This window comes from Oryctolagus cuniculus, chromosome 12 (genome assembly GCF_051225735.1).
Source record: "Oryctolagus cuniculus isolate XC-2025 breed Fujian yellow rabbit chromosome 12, ASM5122573v1, whole genome shotgun sequence".
Classification (NCBI taxonomy): domain Eukaryota; kingdom Metazoa; phylum Chordata; class Mammalia; order Lagomorpha; family Leporidae; genus Oryctolagus; species Oryctolagus cuniculus.
In genome coordinates this window covers 74,351,196-74,365,703 of record NC_142878.1, presented here as the reverse complement: position 1 = coordinate 74,365,703, position 14,508 = coordinate 74,351,196, and the positions used below count along the sequence as shown (strand labels likewise).

General features: G+C 40.5%; 1 protein-coding gene and 1 pseudogene across 4 annotated transcripts in view; one reads left to right on the top strand and one right to left on the bottom strand.

Moving 5' to 3' along the window:
* The window catches only part of DMXL2 (Dmx like 2), a 176,447-nt gene that overhangs the window by 121,423 nt on the left and 40,516 nt on the right, over positions 1-14,508 (top strand). For all 4 annotated transcript variants that reach the window (XM_008269002.5, XM_051821996.3, XM_051821997.3 and 1 more), the window contains exons 21-23: positions 7,229-7,326; positions 7,921-8,086; positions 11,804-12,068. In XM_008269002.5, coding sequence (XP_008267224.4) covers positions 7,229-7,326; positions 7,921-8,086; positions 11,804-12,068 — 529 coding nt within the window. The remainder of the gene's footprint in view (positions 1-7,228; positions 7,327-7,920; positions 8,087-11,803; positions 12,069-14,508) is intronic.
* On the bottom strand, positions 5,868-6,397 carry LOC127483740 (large ribosomal subunit protein bL33m pseudogene; annotated as a pseudogene).

Here is a 14,508-nt window from a genome sequence, read left to right as displayed (position 1 = left end):
CTGAGTCATACTGAGGCCAGGAGCTTGTTCTAGGTTTCCCGTATGGGTGGAGAGCCCAGCCACTTGGACCATCTTCCACTGCTTTCCTAGGCTCTTAACAGGGAGCTGGATCAGAAGTAGAGCAGCTGGGACTCAAACTGCATTCACATGGGATGCCAGAGTCATAGGTGGCAGCTTAACCATCTGTGCCACAGCACTGGCCCCAAAACGTTTTTATATAAAGTATTCTCAGCATGACTAGTTTAATAAATAGCAAGCTTCCTTTATACACTGAAGATATCATCCAATAAAAAATAGCTTTGATTTGTGTGTTCTTGTACATATCTGTGGGCAGCAAGTGCAACAGGCTACAAACTTTTTAAAGTGGTTTTTTGGAGTCAGTTACATGGTAGATGCCTTTTGGAAAAAATGCTTTTTTATTTCATTTGTAAGTGGAAGCTGAAATGCTTTCATTGTGGCAGAAATTAGACTTCAGTGAGCACCTACTCTGTACCAGGTTTGATGCTGATTGTTTTTCATAGATCTTTCATAGAATCATCAACTCCATGTTTTCCATTTCCTACTATGCATGACAGAACAGAGTTTCAGTAACAGGCCCAAGCTCCCATCATTCATAACTGTGCTCTTACTCTGGAAGGGTTGGGAAACAGAGTTCTCATTTTACTTTTAGGAATACATTGAAATTCCCTGGAGTACAGTCAGCACATTTTATGAGCTGTGAATATTTTTTAATCCCAAAGATGCAAGACTTTTCCCTGTATTGTACCACTGCAATAGTTCTCAAATTTTAATGTTAGAAGAATTGCCTGGCAAACATTTAAAATGCATATTTCTGGGGCCAGTGCTGTAGCATAGTGGGTAAAACAGCTGCCTGCAGTGCTGGCATCCCTGTATGGGCACCATTTCGCGTCCCGGCTGTTCCACTTCTGATCCAGCTCTCTGCTATGGCCTGGGAAAGCAGTAGAAGATGGCCCAAGTCCTTGGGCCCCTATAACAGTGTGGGAGACCCGGAAGAAGCTCCTGGCTTTGGATCAGCGCAGCTCTGGCCATTGCGGCCAATTGGGGAGTGAACTAGTGGATGGATGACCCCTCCCTCCCTCCCTCCCTCCCCCCCTCTCTCTCTCTCTTTCTTTCTTTCTCTCGCTGCCTCTCCTTCTCTCTCTGTGTAACTCTGACTTTCAAATAAATAAATAAAAATCTTAAAAGAATGCATATTTCCCATCTCGCTCCAGAGATTTTAATTTGCAGACTGGTGTTAGGGCTATGGTTTCTCCATCTTAATTCCATCCTGTGACTCTGGTGTACATGTTTACCAGCTGAAGGTTTGAAACATGAGTATACAAGTATTATTTTTCTGAAGCATGTAAGACAGTCTAGGAACTACCAGTATTTGTTCTCCTAATAGACATAATTGTAGGGAGGAATTCCTTCCCACACCAACTAAGAAATGTAGTTCCTTTTGTACAGGGAAAATTGTTACAGCAAGTAAATGATAAATATCTACATTATATTTTTTATACCCCAGTGCAGTAGACAAGAGAGAATATATCGTTTTATTAGAACATTTTCTAATGCATCCTCTAAAGACCTCTTGTCAGCAATATGTTTTGTCATTTTAATTGCTTCCAATATGTGTATATATTGTATTTTCACAAATAATTTATTTCTTAAAATTAAATCAAGGTCATTTATAATTTTTTGTCTTAAAATATACATTGAGGGTATTTCAACAATTTATGGAAGAAGAAAGTTGAATGACAAGTTTATTTTGGTGCAAAATTTTGAAATCTGTACCTAGTTTTTCATAATTAACTTTCTCTGAACTTCTTGAAGGTCCCACGTAAAATAAATCCTTAGCTGAATATGAATAAAACTTTCTCTAAAAATGGTTGAGCATATTGAAATACTGAGTTAAATGATAGAGGGAAAATATAAAGAAAAATGGAAGGGAAATGACATAACCCTGAGAGGAGCGAGATGGCGGCTGGGGAAGATGCGTTCAGGAACTCAGCTGCAGTGGAAGGAAATACAGGGAAATGAAGCTGCAGCATCCAACTCGAAACAAGTCTAAAAGAGCCTGCCAGTCCAACACTCAAAGAAACTTCTTGAGAAAGAAAGCCTTTTACCATGAAGGCCACTCGATAAAAGCAATAGAAACAAACGATACCTATATGTGCAAACTCTGGTGTAATGGGGCATATGAAAAAAAAGCAAGGAAGTACGATACCCCAAAGAAACACAAATAATAAACAGAAGAACTTTTCAGAAATGACAGGACTAAATCATTACTTATCAATAAAACTCTTGAATGTGAATGACTGAATTTCCCAACTAAAAGATACGAACCAATTGATGGGATTAAAAGGAGGGCAACGATGTGCTGCCCGTAAGAGATGCGCTTCACTGGCAATGACACAGACACGGTGAAATGATAGAAAAACACACTCTTTGCAAACAGAAACCAAAAGCAAGAAAAGTAGCTATTCTTAGACAAAATAAAAGCTGTAGAAAGACACAAAGGCCACTATGCAGTAATCTAGTGATCAGTTAACACGAAAATATGATTATTGTAAATGTATCTGTACCTAATACATTGCATCCCACTTTATAAAACAGTTATTAAAGGGAGAGAGAGATAAGTTCCAATACTGAGGTCTTCAAAACCTTTCTTTCATTAATGGACAGATCATCCATACTCCCCTCACCAAAAACAAAAAATCAACATCGGAGTTAAATTGTACTGCAGATCAAATAGACCCAAGAGGCATTTATGGAACATTCCATCCTGCAACTACAGAATATACATTATTTTCAGAGCATGGAACATTCCCAGGATAATTCACTTATTAGGCCACACAGGAAGTCTTAAAAAATTCCAACTTAGCTAGATCACGTTATATATATTTTTTTACCAGTATGCAATAAAACTAGAATTCAGTAACAAAAAGAAGCCCCGAATTATACAAATACATGAATACGGAACATCTTACTCTTGAATGAAGAAAAGGGGAAATTTAAAAGCCCATTGAAACCAGTGAAAATGGAAATACAACATATTAAAATGTATGACATAGGCAACAAATTTTTATATTGGACCCCAAAACACAGGCTGTAAAAAGAGACAAATGGATTATAACAAACTAAAAAGCTTCTGCAAAGTAAAATAACAGAGTGAAGAGACAACTGGTAGAGTAGGATAAAATATTTGCCAGCTACATCTGACAAATGGTTAATATCCAAAATATATAAGAAACTAAAAAAAACTCAATAAAAATCCAGTTAAGAAATGGAGACAGCATCTGAATAGGCTTTGCTCAGAAAGCAAATACCAAGGGCCAACGAATACATGAAAAAGTGCTCAGTATCACTGACCACTGGGGAAGTATACATCAAAATTACAAGAAGATAGTATCTGACTCCTTCTAGAGTGATTGTTATAAAGACAAAGAATATCAAGTGCTGGTGAGGATGTGGTAGAAAAGGAACTCTTCGCCAGCGTCGCGGCTCAATAGGCTAACCCTCCACCTGCGGTGCCAGTACCCTGGGTTCTAGTCCCGGTCGGAGCGCCAGATTCTGTCCCGGTTGCTCCTCTTCTACTCCAGCTCTCTGCTGTGGCCCGGGAGTGCAGTGGAGGATGGCCCAAGTGCTTGGGCCCTGCACCTGCATGGGAGACCAGGAGAAGCACCTGGCTCCTGGCTTCGGATCAGCATGGTGCGCCGACCGCAGCAGCCACTTGGGGGGTGAACCAACGGAAAAGGAAGACCTTTCTCTCTGTCTCCTCTCTCTCACTGTCCATTCTGCCTGTCAAAAAAAAAAAAAAAAAAAAAAAAAAGAAAAGAAAAGGAACTCTAAGGAACTCTTAATATACTGTTGGTGGGAATGAAATTAGTAGTCATTATGGAGAATATTATAGAGGTTCCCCAAAAAGCATTACTAAAAATAGGTCTACCATATGTGATCCAGCTATCCACTTCTGGGTTTATATTCCAGTAATGAAATCAGCATATGAAAGAGCTGCCTGTACTCCTATGTTCACTGCAGCACTGTTCATAATTGGTAAGATAAGGAATCAGTCTGGATGTCTATTGCTGGATGACTGGATGAAGAAAATGTGCTATATCTACCCAGTGGGACATTCTCTAGCTATGAAAAGAAGGAGATCTTGACATTCACAGTAAAATAATGGAACTGAAGGTCACTGTGTTAAGTGAAAATGTGAGACAGAAGGGGTTCATTTGGAAATTAAAATAAAAATAGTTGATCTGAACTTAGAATAGTGATTATTAGAGACCGGGGAGGACAAGGGAAAGAGACATTGAAGGAGGCTGAGTAATGGGTACTATAACACACATTAAAAAGATAAAGCCACAGTCAGATGGAGGTGATGAGTTCTAGTGTTTTCATAGCAGTGAGAAGACTATAGTTCACAATAATGTATTGCACTCTATGTGAAGAACTCAAATACAGGAGCTAGTAGATTCTGAACAGAAAGAAAAGGAAATGTAAAGCCAAATTCTTTGGCTTGATTGGTTGTATCTTTGTTGAGATACTGTACTATACTCCATAACAAATGCAAATATTGGGGCCAGCATTGTGGCATAGTGGGTAAAGCCCCTGTCTGCAATGCGACATTCTGTTTGGGCACCTCTCAGGTCCTGGCTGCTCCATTTCCCATCCAGCTCGCTGCTAATGTTCCTGGGAAAGCAGTGAAAGATGGCTCCTATCCTTGGGCCCCTGCACCCACGTGGGAGTACCAGAGGAAGCTCCTGGCTTCTGGCTTTGGTCTGGCCCAGCTCTAACCATTGTAACCGTTTGAGGAATGAACCAGCAGATGGAAGAACTCTGTCTAACTGTGCCTTTCAAATAAATAAATCTTTTTAAAAAAGTATTCCATGTTAATAAAACTTTTTGAAGTAAAATAATTTTTAAAAGTAAGAAGGCAATATAAATGAACCCCCTAAGGCAGTATTCAGTGTAAAGCATTTTTTGTGATATGATTTCAGCTGTCTTTTCCCCTTTCCCTCATACTTCAGTAAGTTTCCAGTCATTGTGAGCTAATAGAACACCCACTGTGTTTTTATTGTTATGACTCTCAACTGGTCTGAAGAGGACATCTCAGCATCTTACAGAAGTAATTCATGATTAATATTTTGTTCAAAACAATATAATTACATAGAATGATAGTGGCCTAATTTTTAGAATTATTCAATTGGCTCTGAATAAATTCAGCAACTTAAGATTATGTGATTCAAAGATTACATTCAATTATGTCACATGGAGAATTACGTACTTTTAAAGCTTTTCTTTGTGGAATTACTAAGATTTAAAATTTGTAAACCCTAAATAAAGGAATAAGAATGTGAGAAAGGGGGCTGGTGTACTGGGTTGGGCACTTACCTGCAGTGCTGGCACCCCATATGGGCGTCGAATAGATTCCTAGCTACTCCACTTCCAATCCAGCTCCCAGTTAATGGCCCAGGAAAGCAGTGGGAGATGGCCCAAGTGCTTGGGCTCCTGAACCAATGTGGGAGACCCAGAAGAAGCTCCTGGTTTCAGCCTGGCCTAGCCCTGGCTGTTACGGCCATCTAGGGAGTGAACCAATAGATGGAAGACCTCTCTCTCTCTCTCTCTCTCTCTCTCTCTGCCTGTCTCTGTCTCTCTCTGTAATGCTGCCTTTCAAAAGTGAGAATGTGTCACTACTTCAGAATTGTCAGTTTTCTTGAAAAATAACAGAAAAAGTATGCTTAAAAAGATATTGGGATATATCTGCATGTTTTATATTTATTTAATATTTTTATTAAGGGCTATAAAAATATCCAGAAAGATAAATAAATGTGATGCAATGGTATCTGTCCTAATCCAAAGAACTTTACTTCACTGCATTGTTTTCCTTCACAATGGCCTTTAAATCCCAGGAGTCAGTGATTCTATGCCAGTTCTTCTCTTGTGCTATACACTGCAGATTTCTGAATTAGGTTCCTGCCCTCAGTGTTCTCATTAAAAAAAATTCATTTCTTGTATGTAGAAGGAGGATATTTTTTTCTGTTCCACACAGAGGACTGTTTTTTTCACAGCTGGATCGTAATGCAAGTCAGTTTCACCTGTAGCTGGCTTCTCTTTGGTGCTGAAGGAGAAACCCGTGCCAGCTTGGCTTGTCATTATCACCAGAATGATTTGTTACTTGCTCTTAGCAAAGGAGACCTCCGAGAAGAACATGGCACTGCTCCTGTGCAGCCTCCATAACCGGCCCAAAGTCCTGTGCATCGTTTTTGTAACGCGTGTCTATGTATATGCATCTAGTTGTTGTTTATTCGTAGATGTCTGTATCAATATTAGTTCTGAGAGCCCTAAATTGGGAAATCACCTTTATTGCAGATATTAGCATGTTAAGTTTTATAAAACTTTTAGAAAGGTAATATGTTGAATTTTAAAAAAAATACCTATATCTCTTGAATATCCTGTGTCCTGTATTAGTTTTATCACTGCCTGAGTCTAATCACTTTTTTACGCCTTAATGTGTGACCTTAGCTACTTCACTTAACCTCTGTGTGCCTCTGTCACTCCCTCTGTAAAATGGGGTAATAGTACCTCATGGCCTGTAGTGATTCAGCAGGTTAAATGAAGGTGCTTAGGCTGATGCCAGGTATGTGCATGTAGCCAGTGATTCCCTGCTGTTATTTTTTGTAATGCCTGGCAGCCAGTGGTTGTCTCTAGGTGCATGTGTTAAAAGCTGCTGGAGGGGCCAGCACTGTGGCACAGCAGGTAAAGCCGCTGCCTGCAGTGCTGGAACCCCATATGGGTGCGGTTCCAGTCCCTGCTGCTCCACTTCCCGTCCCGCTCTCTGCTATGGCTTGGGAAAGCAGTACAGGATGGCCCAGGTCTTGGGCCCCTGCACCCACGTGGGAGACCTAAAAGAAGCTTCTGACTTCTGGCTTCTGGCTTCAGATCAGTGCAGCTCTGGCTATTATGGCCATCTGGGGAATGAACCAGAGGATAGAAGACCTTTCTCTTCATGCCTCTCTGTAACTCTGCCTTTCAAATAAATAGATAAATCTTAAAAAAAAAAAAAAAAAAAAAGCTGCTGGAGACAATGAAATGGAGCCAACTTTTCCCATTTCCATCATTTCTAATAGCCATGGAAGCAGCAGGAAAGCATTAATTGTTGATGGATTGATTGCAGTTCTTTCATCAAGTATTGGTTTACAGTGGTATTTTGTCTGCCACATAGGTTGCTAAAGCTTCTTTTCAAAGGAACAATGATGCCTTGGATGCTGCATTATTCTACCTTTCAATGAAGAAGAAAGCTGTGGTATGGGGTCTGTTTAGGTAAGTTACCTCCACACTTGGTGTGACTTTTCTGTTTCTCAGAGCATGTCTATAGAAAGCTACCAACAGCAAAATCTAATCTTTGAAACACCAATTTGTTACCTTAAAAATACCATTGGAACAGCAGTTTTTACATTGCTGCGTTAATCACTGTTCAAGATAAAGCATTGTTGGGAGAGCATGGTATGTGGTTGGTAAGAAACTGATGTTATAGAGGAGATGGGACTGTTCTAAGGTCAACATTCATATTTCACACTGTACAACAAGTATGCAGCAAAACTTGTTTTTGTCTTAGTTCCTTTATCCACTGGAAAGTGGGCAACATAGCTTTTCAGCTTAACCTGGAGGGTGGGATGCTGTTAAAAAACAAAAAAGCACCCTGGGAAGTAAAAAGTGCTCTGGCTTCCATTTGTATGTATGTGAAGCATGAAGCATTATTAGCTTTCCCTCCTAGAAGAAATAAAGAAGTGTTTGAAACCCGTGCCTGTCACAGAAGTTACCCGTCCTGTGAGGTGGATGTGTGCACACATTCTCTATAGGATTAAAGTCATTCTAAATTTGGCAGAATCCACAGTGATTGTGCTCTTGTTGCAGGTCACAGCATGATGAAAAAATGACGACATTTTTCAGCCACAACTTTAATGAGGATAGGTGGCGTAAAGCTGCTTTGAAAAATGCTTTTTCTTTACTTGGAAAACAACGCTTTGAACAATCTGCTGCTTTTTTCTTGTTGGCTGGTTCACTGAAAGATGCCATCGAGGTATAAATGAGAAAGCATGCTGTGAAATACTTGTACTAGACAGGAAACCTGAAAAGGTTGTAGAGAAGATTGGGATTTTTTTAAAAAAATTATTTATGTATTTATTATGTATTATGAAAGAGAGTTACAGAGAGAGAGACAGAGATCTTTCATCTGCTCATTCACTCTCCAATGGCTACAGTGAGAAGATTGGAATTTTTTTGTCATAAAGTTATAAGGATGGAGAATAACTACAGATATTGCTTAACATAAAATGGTGGCAATATGATAAATGAAATTTTAATTAATTCATGGGCTGGTGCTGTGGCAAAGTGGGTAAAGCTGTGCTGGCATCGTATATGGGTGCCAGTTAGAGTCCCGGCTGCTCCGCTTCAGATCCAGCTCTCTGCTGTGGCCTGGGAAGGCAGTAGAGGATGACCCAAGTGCTTGGGCCCCTGCACCTGTGTGGGAGTCCCGGAAGAGGCTCCTGGCTCCTGACTTCAGAACGGTGCAGCTCCAGCCATCAACTGGGGAGTGAACCAACAGATGGAAGACCTCTCTCTCTCTGTCTGCCTCCTCTTCTCTCTCTCTTTGTAACTCTGACTTTCAAATAAATAAATAAATCTTTAAAAAATTTTAATTCAGAGGAGAAGCATAATATTATATATGGCATATTGAATTATCAGGTAATAGATAAAATATATGAAAAGAATTATGGAAAATGGTTTAAATGTCTTCTTCCTGGCCATTTTATGATTCTAAACTAAAACACATAGGTCACAACCTCCTTATACTGTATAAAGAGGCAGATGTTTTATGTTCTTTTCCTTATAAGTGAAATTTATAGAATTTTAGTTTGAAATTGCAATGTGCTATTTGTGGGGAGCAACTCGGACTAGACTAAGTTACTGGAATTAAGACTTATTCTATGCATCTGCTCTCCCACAATATGGCGCTGGGAGAGGAGAAAACAGCTTCTACACAGCTGCCTCCAGTTCAACCAATAAACTGTAGGACCTGCTCCTGATTGGAGGAGAGCAGCGTACTCGGTGTGTGGGTAGCAGAGTTGGGATTGGTGGAAGAGGACTATAAAGGAGGAGAGAGACAACATGCACCAGGAACATCTAAGGGGAACATCTATCCAAATAACACCTGTGCAGCCCCTGAGAGAGCCGGCCGGCCGTATGCCGCTCCCCCGCGGAAGTGGGGAAAGTGGCCAGGGGGAACCGCCCTTCCACGGAGGTGGAAGGGTCAGTAGCCAACCCGGGAAGAACCAGCAGCAAACCCGGGGAGGGCCGAGCAGACAAAAGAACAGCGCAGGGTCCTGTGTCGTTCCTCCATGAAGACGGGGAGCGACATAATGGTGCCGTGACTCGGATAGGAAGCCTAGGCAGGGCTTAGTGTCGTTCCTCCACGAAGAGGGGGAGCGACATAATGGTGCCGTGACTCGGATAGGAAGCCTAGGCAGGGCTTAGTGTCGTTCCTCCACGAAGAGGGGGAGCGACACTATTTTGTAACATAATTGTAGATATTGGAAAATGAATATGAGGAGATAAAACTTTGCAGTTTTTGATATATGAAGATGTAGATTTTGGTACAAATTTTTTTGAAATCCGTGCAGTTTTTCCATAAACTGTAAGACCCTTTGTGTATTTGATTTCAGAAGATTTTTTTTAAAAAGATTATTTATTTATTTATTTATTTGAGAGTTAGAATAACAGAGAAAGAGACAGAGAGAAAAGTCATCCTTCTGTTGGTTCACTCCCCCAATGGCTGCAATGGCTGGAGCTGCGCCAATTCGAAGCCAGGAGCCAGGTGCTTCTTCCCAGTCTCCCATGTGGCTGCAGGAGCTCAAGCACTTGGGCCACCCTCCACTGCTATCCCAGGCCACAGCAGAGAGCTGGATTGGAAGAGGAGCAGCTGGGACTAGAACTGGGGCCCCATATGGGATGCCAGCGCCGTAGGCGGGGGATTAACCTACTGTGCCACGGTGCTGGCCCCCCAGAGGGTTTTTGCAATGATCAAAATAAATGTAATTCTTTATTTCATTTTTTCACAAACGGTTTGAAGTATCCTTATGTAATCCTGGCAGCTGAGAGTAATTAGAAATCCTTCTGTTTGTTTATAATATCATCTTCTTAGATTACTTTCTGTCATGAACAGTCCAGAAAGGTAAAGGAAAAATAGAAATAATCTATAATAGAAGAAATAGGAAGTACCCAACAAACAAAGTACTTTAAGTTTAAATTAGTCTCTTCACAGTAATCTCAGGCATATGAGTTTTTTAAAATAAAAATTTTTTAGATTTTGAAATGGGAAGTTTGGCTTAGAATGTATGAATTTGCTTCCAAAGTTCATGAGAAAATTAAATTAAAAGACAAATTTATTGTACAAGATGAGCTTGAAATCCAGGCATGGCATTTTCATGATATGTCATTTTTCATGATTGTTTTAAGGATCCTTTCTATGCATAGATTTCAAATTGTTTTTGCACCTTAATAAACTTATCTTTGAATTCCATTACTATGAACTCTTTGTTTGAAGTTCCATCATATTTGAGTAAAGACGAGAAGTGTTTACAAATGACCTGTCTCAAAAGCAGTACTTCCATCTGATTATAGGCACCTAGAAAATAAGACTAGCATATCTAGCTTTCCTATATGTTACTAACTTGTTATGTGGATAGAAGGTCCTCTAGAACTAGTAATACTTGTGTTTATTATATGGAAATATGTTGGAAATTAAGAGGAACTGATACTTAAATTCAAATGTCATAAGTGGTATTTAATTTAAAAATTGTTATTTAAATTGAACTAAGTCTCAGATGTCATTGACATACTTCATTTCATGCCTATTGCATAAATGATCTCTGTAGGCTAGAAGATAGTTAAGTTCTAGGGGCCGGCACTGTGGCACGGCAGGTTAAGCTGCTGTCTGCAGTGCTGGCATCCTGTTGGGCTCCACTGCCTATCTAGCTCCCTGGTAATGTGCCTGGGAAAGCAGTGGAAGATGGCCTGAGTCCTTGGGCCCCTGCACCCACATGGGACACCTGTAAGAAGCTCCTGGCCTCAAACTGGCCCAGCCTTGGCCATTGCAGCCATTTGGGGAGTGAACCAATAGATGGAAGCTTGCGTTTGCATGCGCACTCTCTCTCCCTCCCTCCCTCCTTCCCTCCCTCCCTCCTCTCTTTGTAACTCTTTCAAATAAATAAATATTTTTTTAAAAAAAAGATAGTTCTAGTTCTTTCCTCTTCTTGGTATTAATCTACTATGAAATAATCATGTGCGGCCGGAGCTGTGGCTCACTTGGTTAATCTTCCACCTGCGGCGCTGGCATCCCATATAGGCGCCGGGTTCTAATCCCGGTTGCTCCTCTTCCAGTCCAGCTCTCTGCTGTGGCCCGGGAAGGCAGTGGAGGGTGGCCCAAGTGCTTGGACCCCTACACCCACATGGGAGACCAGGAGGAAGCACCTGGCTCCTGGCTTCGGATTGGCTCAGCTCTGGCCATTTGGGGAGTGAACCAACGGAAGGAAGACCTTTCTGTCTCTCTATCTCTCACTGTCTATAACTCTACTTGTTAAATAAATTAAAAAGAAAAAAAAAAAGAAATAATCATGTAACTATCTTCAGCAGTCCCAATCCTCCTCTTCCTACTGTGAGAATTCAAGTGGTAGGTAATGTGATGATATTAGTAGGATATTAGATATCATTATATAAGTACTTACATTTAAATTTGCAGGTATGTCTTGAAAAAATGGAAGATATTCAGTTAGCCATGGTTATTGCCCGCTTATATGAATCAGAATTTGAGACTTCATCCACTTATATATCCATCTTGAATCAGAAGGTTTTGGGTTGCCAGAAGGATGGCTCAGGATTCAACTGCAAAAGATTACATCCTGATCCTTTCCTGCGTAGTCTTGCCTATTGGGTAATGAAGGATTACACGCGGGCCTTGGATACATTACTGGAGCAAACACCAAAGGAGGATGAGGAACACCAAGGTAGGGGACCTTGTGGTTTCTTTCTCTTTGTTAAAGGGAGACAATTTTTAACTAATGTTCACTTAGATTAAAATAAAAAATAATTACCTGATGATTTTTCACCTAGGAGAAAATTTCTTGTGTGACTAAAGGATTATTGTGACTGAATTTAACATTTTAACATAATTTCAGCAGTAGTAGGTAACCTTCATACAGTCAGTATGTAAGACAGAATCACTATTACTCTAATATCATGTGTATTAAACAAGCATTTTGGATGTTTGCTACATTCGCCAGCTCTTCCCACATAATCACATGTCCATTTTTTTAAAAAGGTATTTAGCAACATCATTTGCAATAATAATAAAAAGAGAATATTTTAATTATTTATCAATAGAATAGCTAAATAAATTCTAGTTTGGAAATAGTACACCATTCAAAAATGAGGTAGATTAATGTGTTAATGCTTTATTATTAATTGAAAACAGAGAAGTGTGATTCTTGTTACATTTTACATAAATGGGGGAGTTTCAGGATTTGTGGAAAATGCAATTAAAAAATCAGTTTATTTGAAAATTTTTTTACAATATGCATTTTCTGTGGGTTTTTTTGAAGATTCCTCTTACATATGGTGTACGTGCATGAAAGTGCATCCCGTAAAGCTGTCAATAGCTTTTTTAAAAGATTATTTTGGGGTTGGCGCCGTGGCTCACTTGGTTAATCCTCCTCCTGGCTCCTGGCTTTGGATGGGTGCAGCGCCGGCCATAGTGGCCATTTGGAGAATGAACCAGCGGAGGGAAGACCTTTCTCTCTGTCTCTCTCTCTCACTGTCTACAACTCTACCTGTCAAATAAATAAATAAAAAAAAAATTTTTTTTAAATAAAAATGCCTGTGGCGCCGGCATCCCATATGGGCTCTGGATTCTAGTCCCAGTTATTCCTCTTCCAGTCCAGCTCTCTGCTGTCGCCTTGGGAGTCAGTGAAGGATGGCCTAGGTCCTTGGGCCCCTGCACCTGCATGGGAGACCAGGAAGAAGCACCTGGCTCCTGGCTTCGGATCGGTGCAGCGCTGGCCATAGCGGCCATTAGGGGAGTGAACTAATGGAAAGAAGACCTTTGTCTCTGTCTCTCTCTCTCACTGTCTATAACTCTACTTGTAAAATAATAATAAAAAAAAAACATTATTTTGAGGGGCTGGCATTTTGGTGTAGTGGGTTACGCTGCCATCTGTGATGCCAGCATCCCATATGGGTGCCAGTTTGAGATCTGGCTGTTTTACTTTGAATCAGACTTCCTACGAATGGCCTAGGAAAGCAGTAGAGGATGGCCCAAGTGTGTGGCCCGTGTCACTCACCTGGGAGATCCACAGGAAGCTCCCAGTTCCTGGCTTAGGCCTGGCCCAACTCTGACCATGGTGGCCATTTGGGGAGTGAGCTAGCAGATGGGAGATCTGCTCCCTCCCCCTCCCCACACCCTGATGGTTACTCTGCCTTTCAAATAAATTTTAAAAAATTTATTTTGAACTCACAGATTAAAATAGATTTGTGTTTGAATCATTGTCAGTTTTTAATAGAATCTTAGATTCTCCAGTGTTTGGCATTATTCCATAATACTCAATTTTCCATGCTTTCTGGGAAGGCAAAACAGTACAGGCTCATCTTATATATTTCCTACCCTAGAGCTGGAAATCACAAGTCCTCCAAATAACTCTGCTTCTATTTAGTGGGGAATAATATTTAGAGACAAAAGTCTGGGCGTGAGAATCCTCACTGTTACTGATTGAATCATTGATCCTAGACTGTTTCAATGAATGGTACTAAGGAATATATATACATAAATTATATATACATAGTGTGGAAGGATAGTTTTTTTAAAGATTGTTTTTTATTCATTTATTTGAAAGGCTAGATATAGAGATACAGAGAAACAGAGAAGCAGAGGTGTGGGGTGGTTATTCCATCCACTGGTTCTCTCCCCAAATGACCGTAACAGCTGGAGCTGAGCTGAGTCGAAGCCAGGAGCTTCTTCTGGGTCTCCCATGCTGGTGAAGGGACACAAGCACTTGGGCCATCTTCCACTGCTTTCTCAGGCCATAGCAGAAAATTAGATTCAAACTAGAGCAGCTAGGACTTGAACTGGTGTCCATATGGGATGCTGGCACTGCAGACAACTGCTTTACCTACCACACCACAGCGCCAGTCCCTAGGGAATATTTTAGTAGTTTTTTTTTTAAACTTTGATTTAGTAAATATAAATTTTGAAAGTACAACTTTTGGATTATAGCGGTTTTTCTCCCCATAACCACCCTCCCACCCACAAACCATCCCATCTCCTATTCCCTCTCCCATCCCATTCTTCATTAAATTCATTCTTAATTATCTTTATATGCAGAAGATCAACTTAGTTCCTACTAAGTAAAGATCTCAACAGTTTGCACCCACACAGACACACAAAGCATAAAG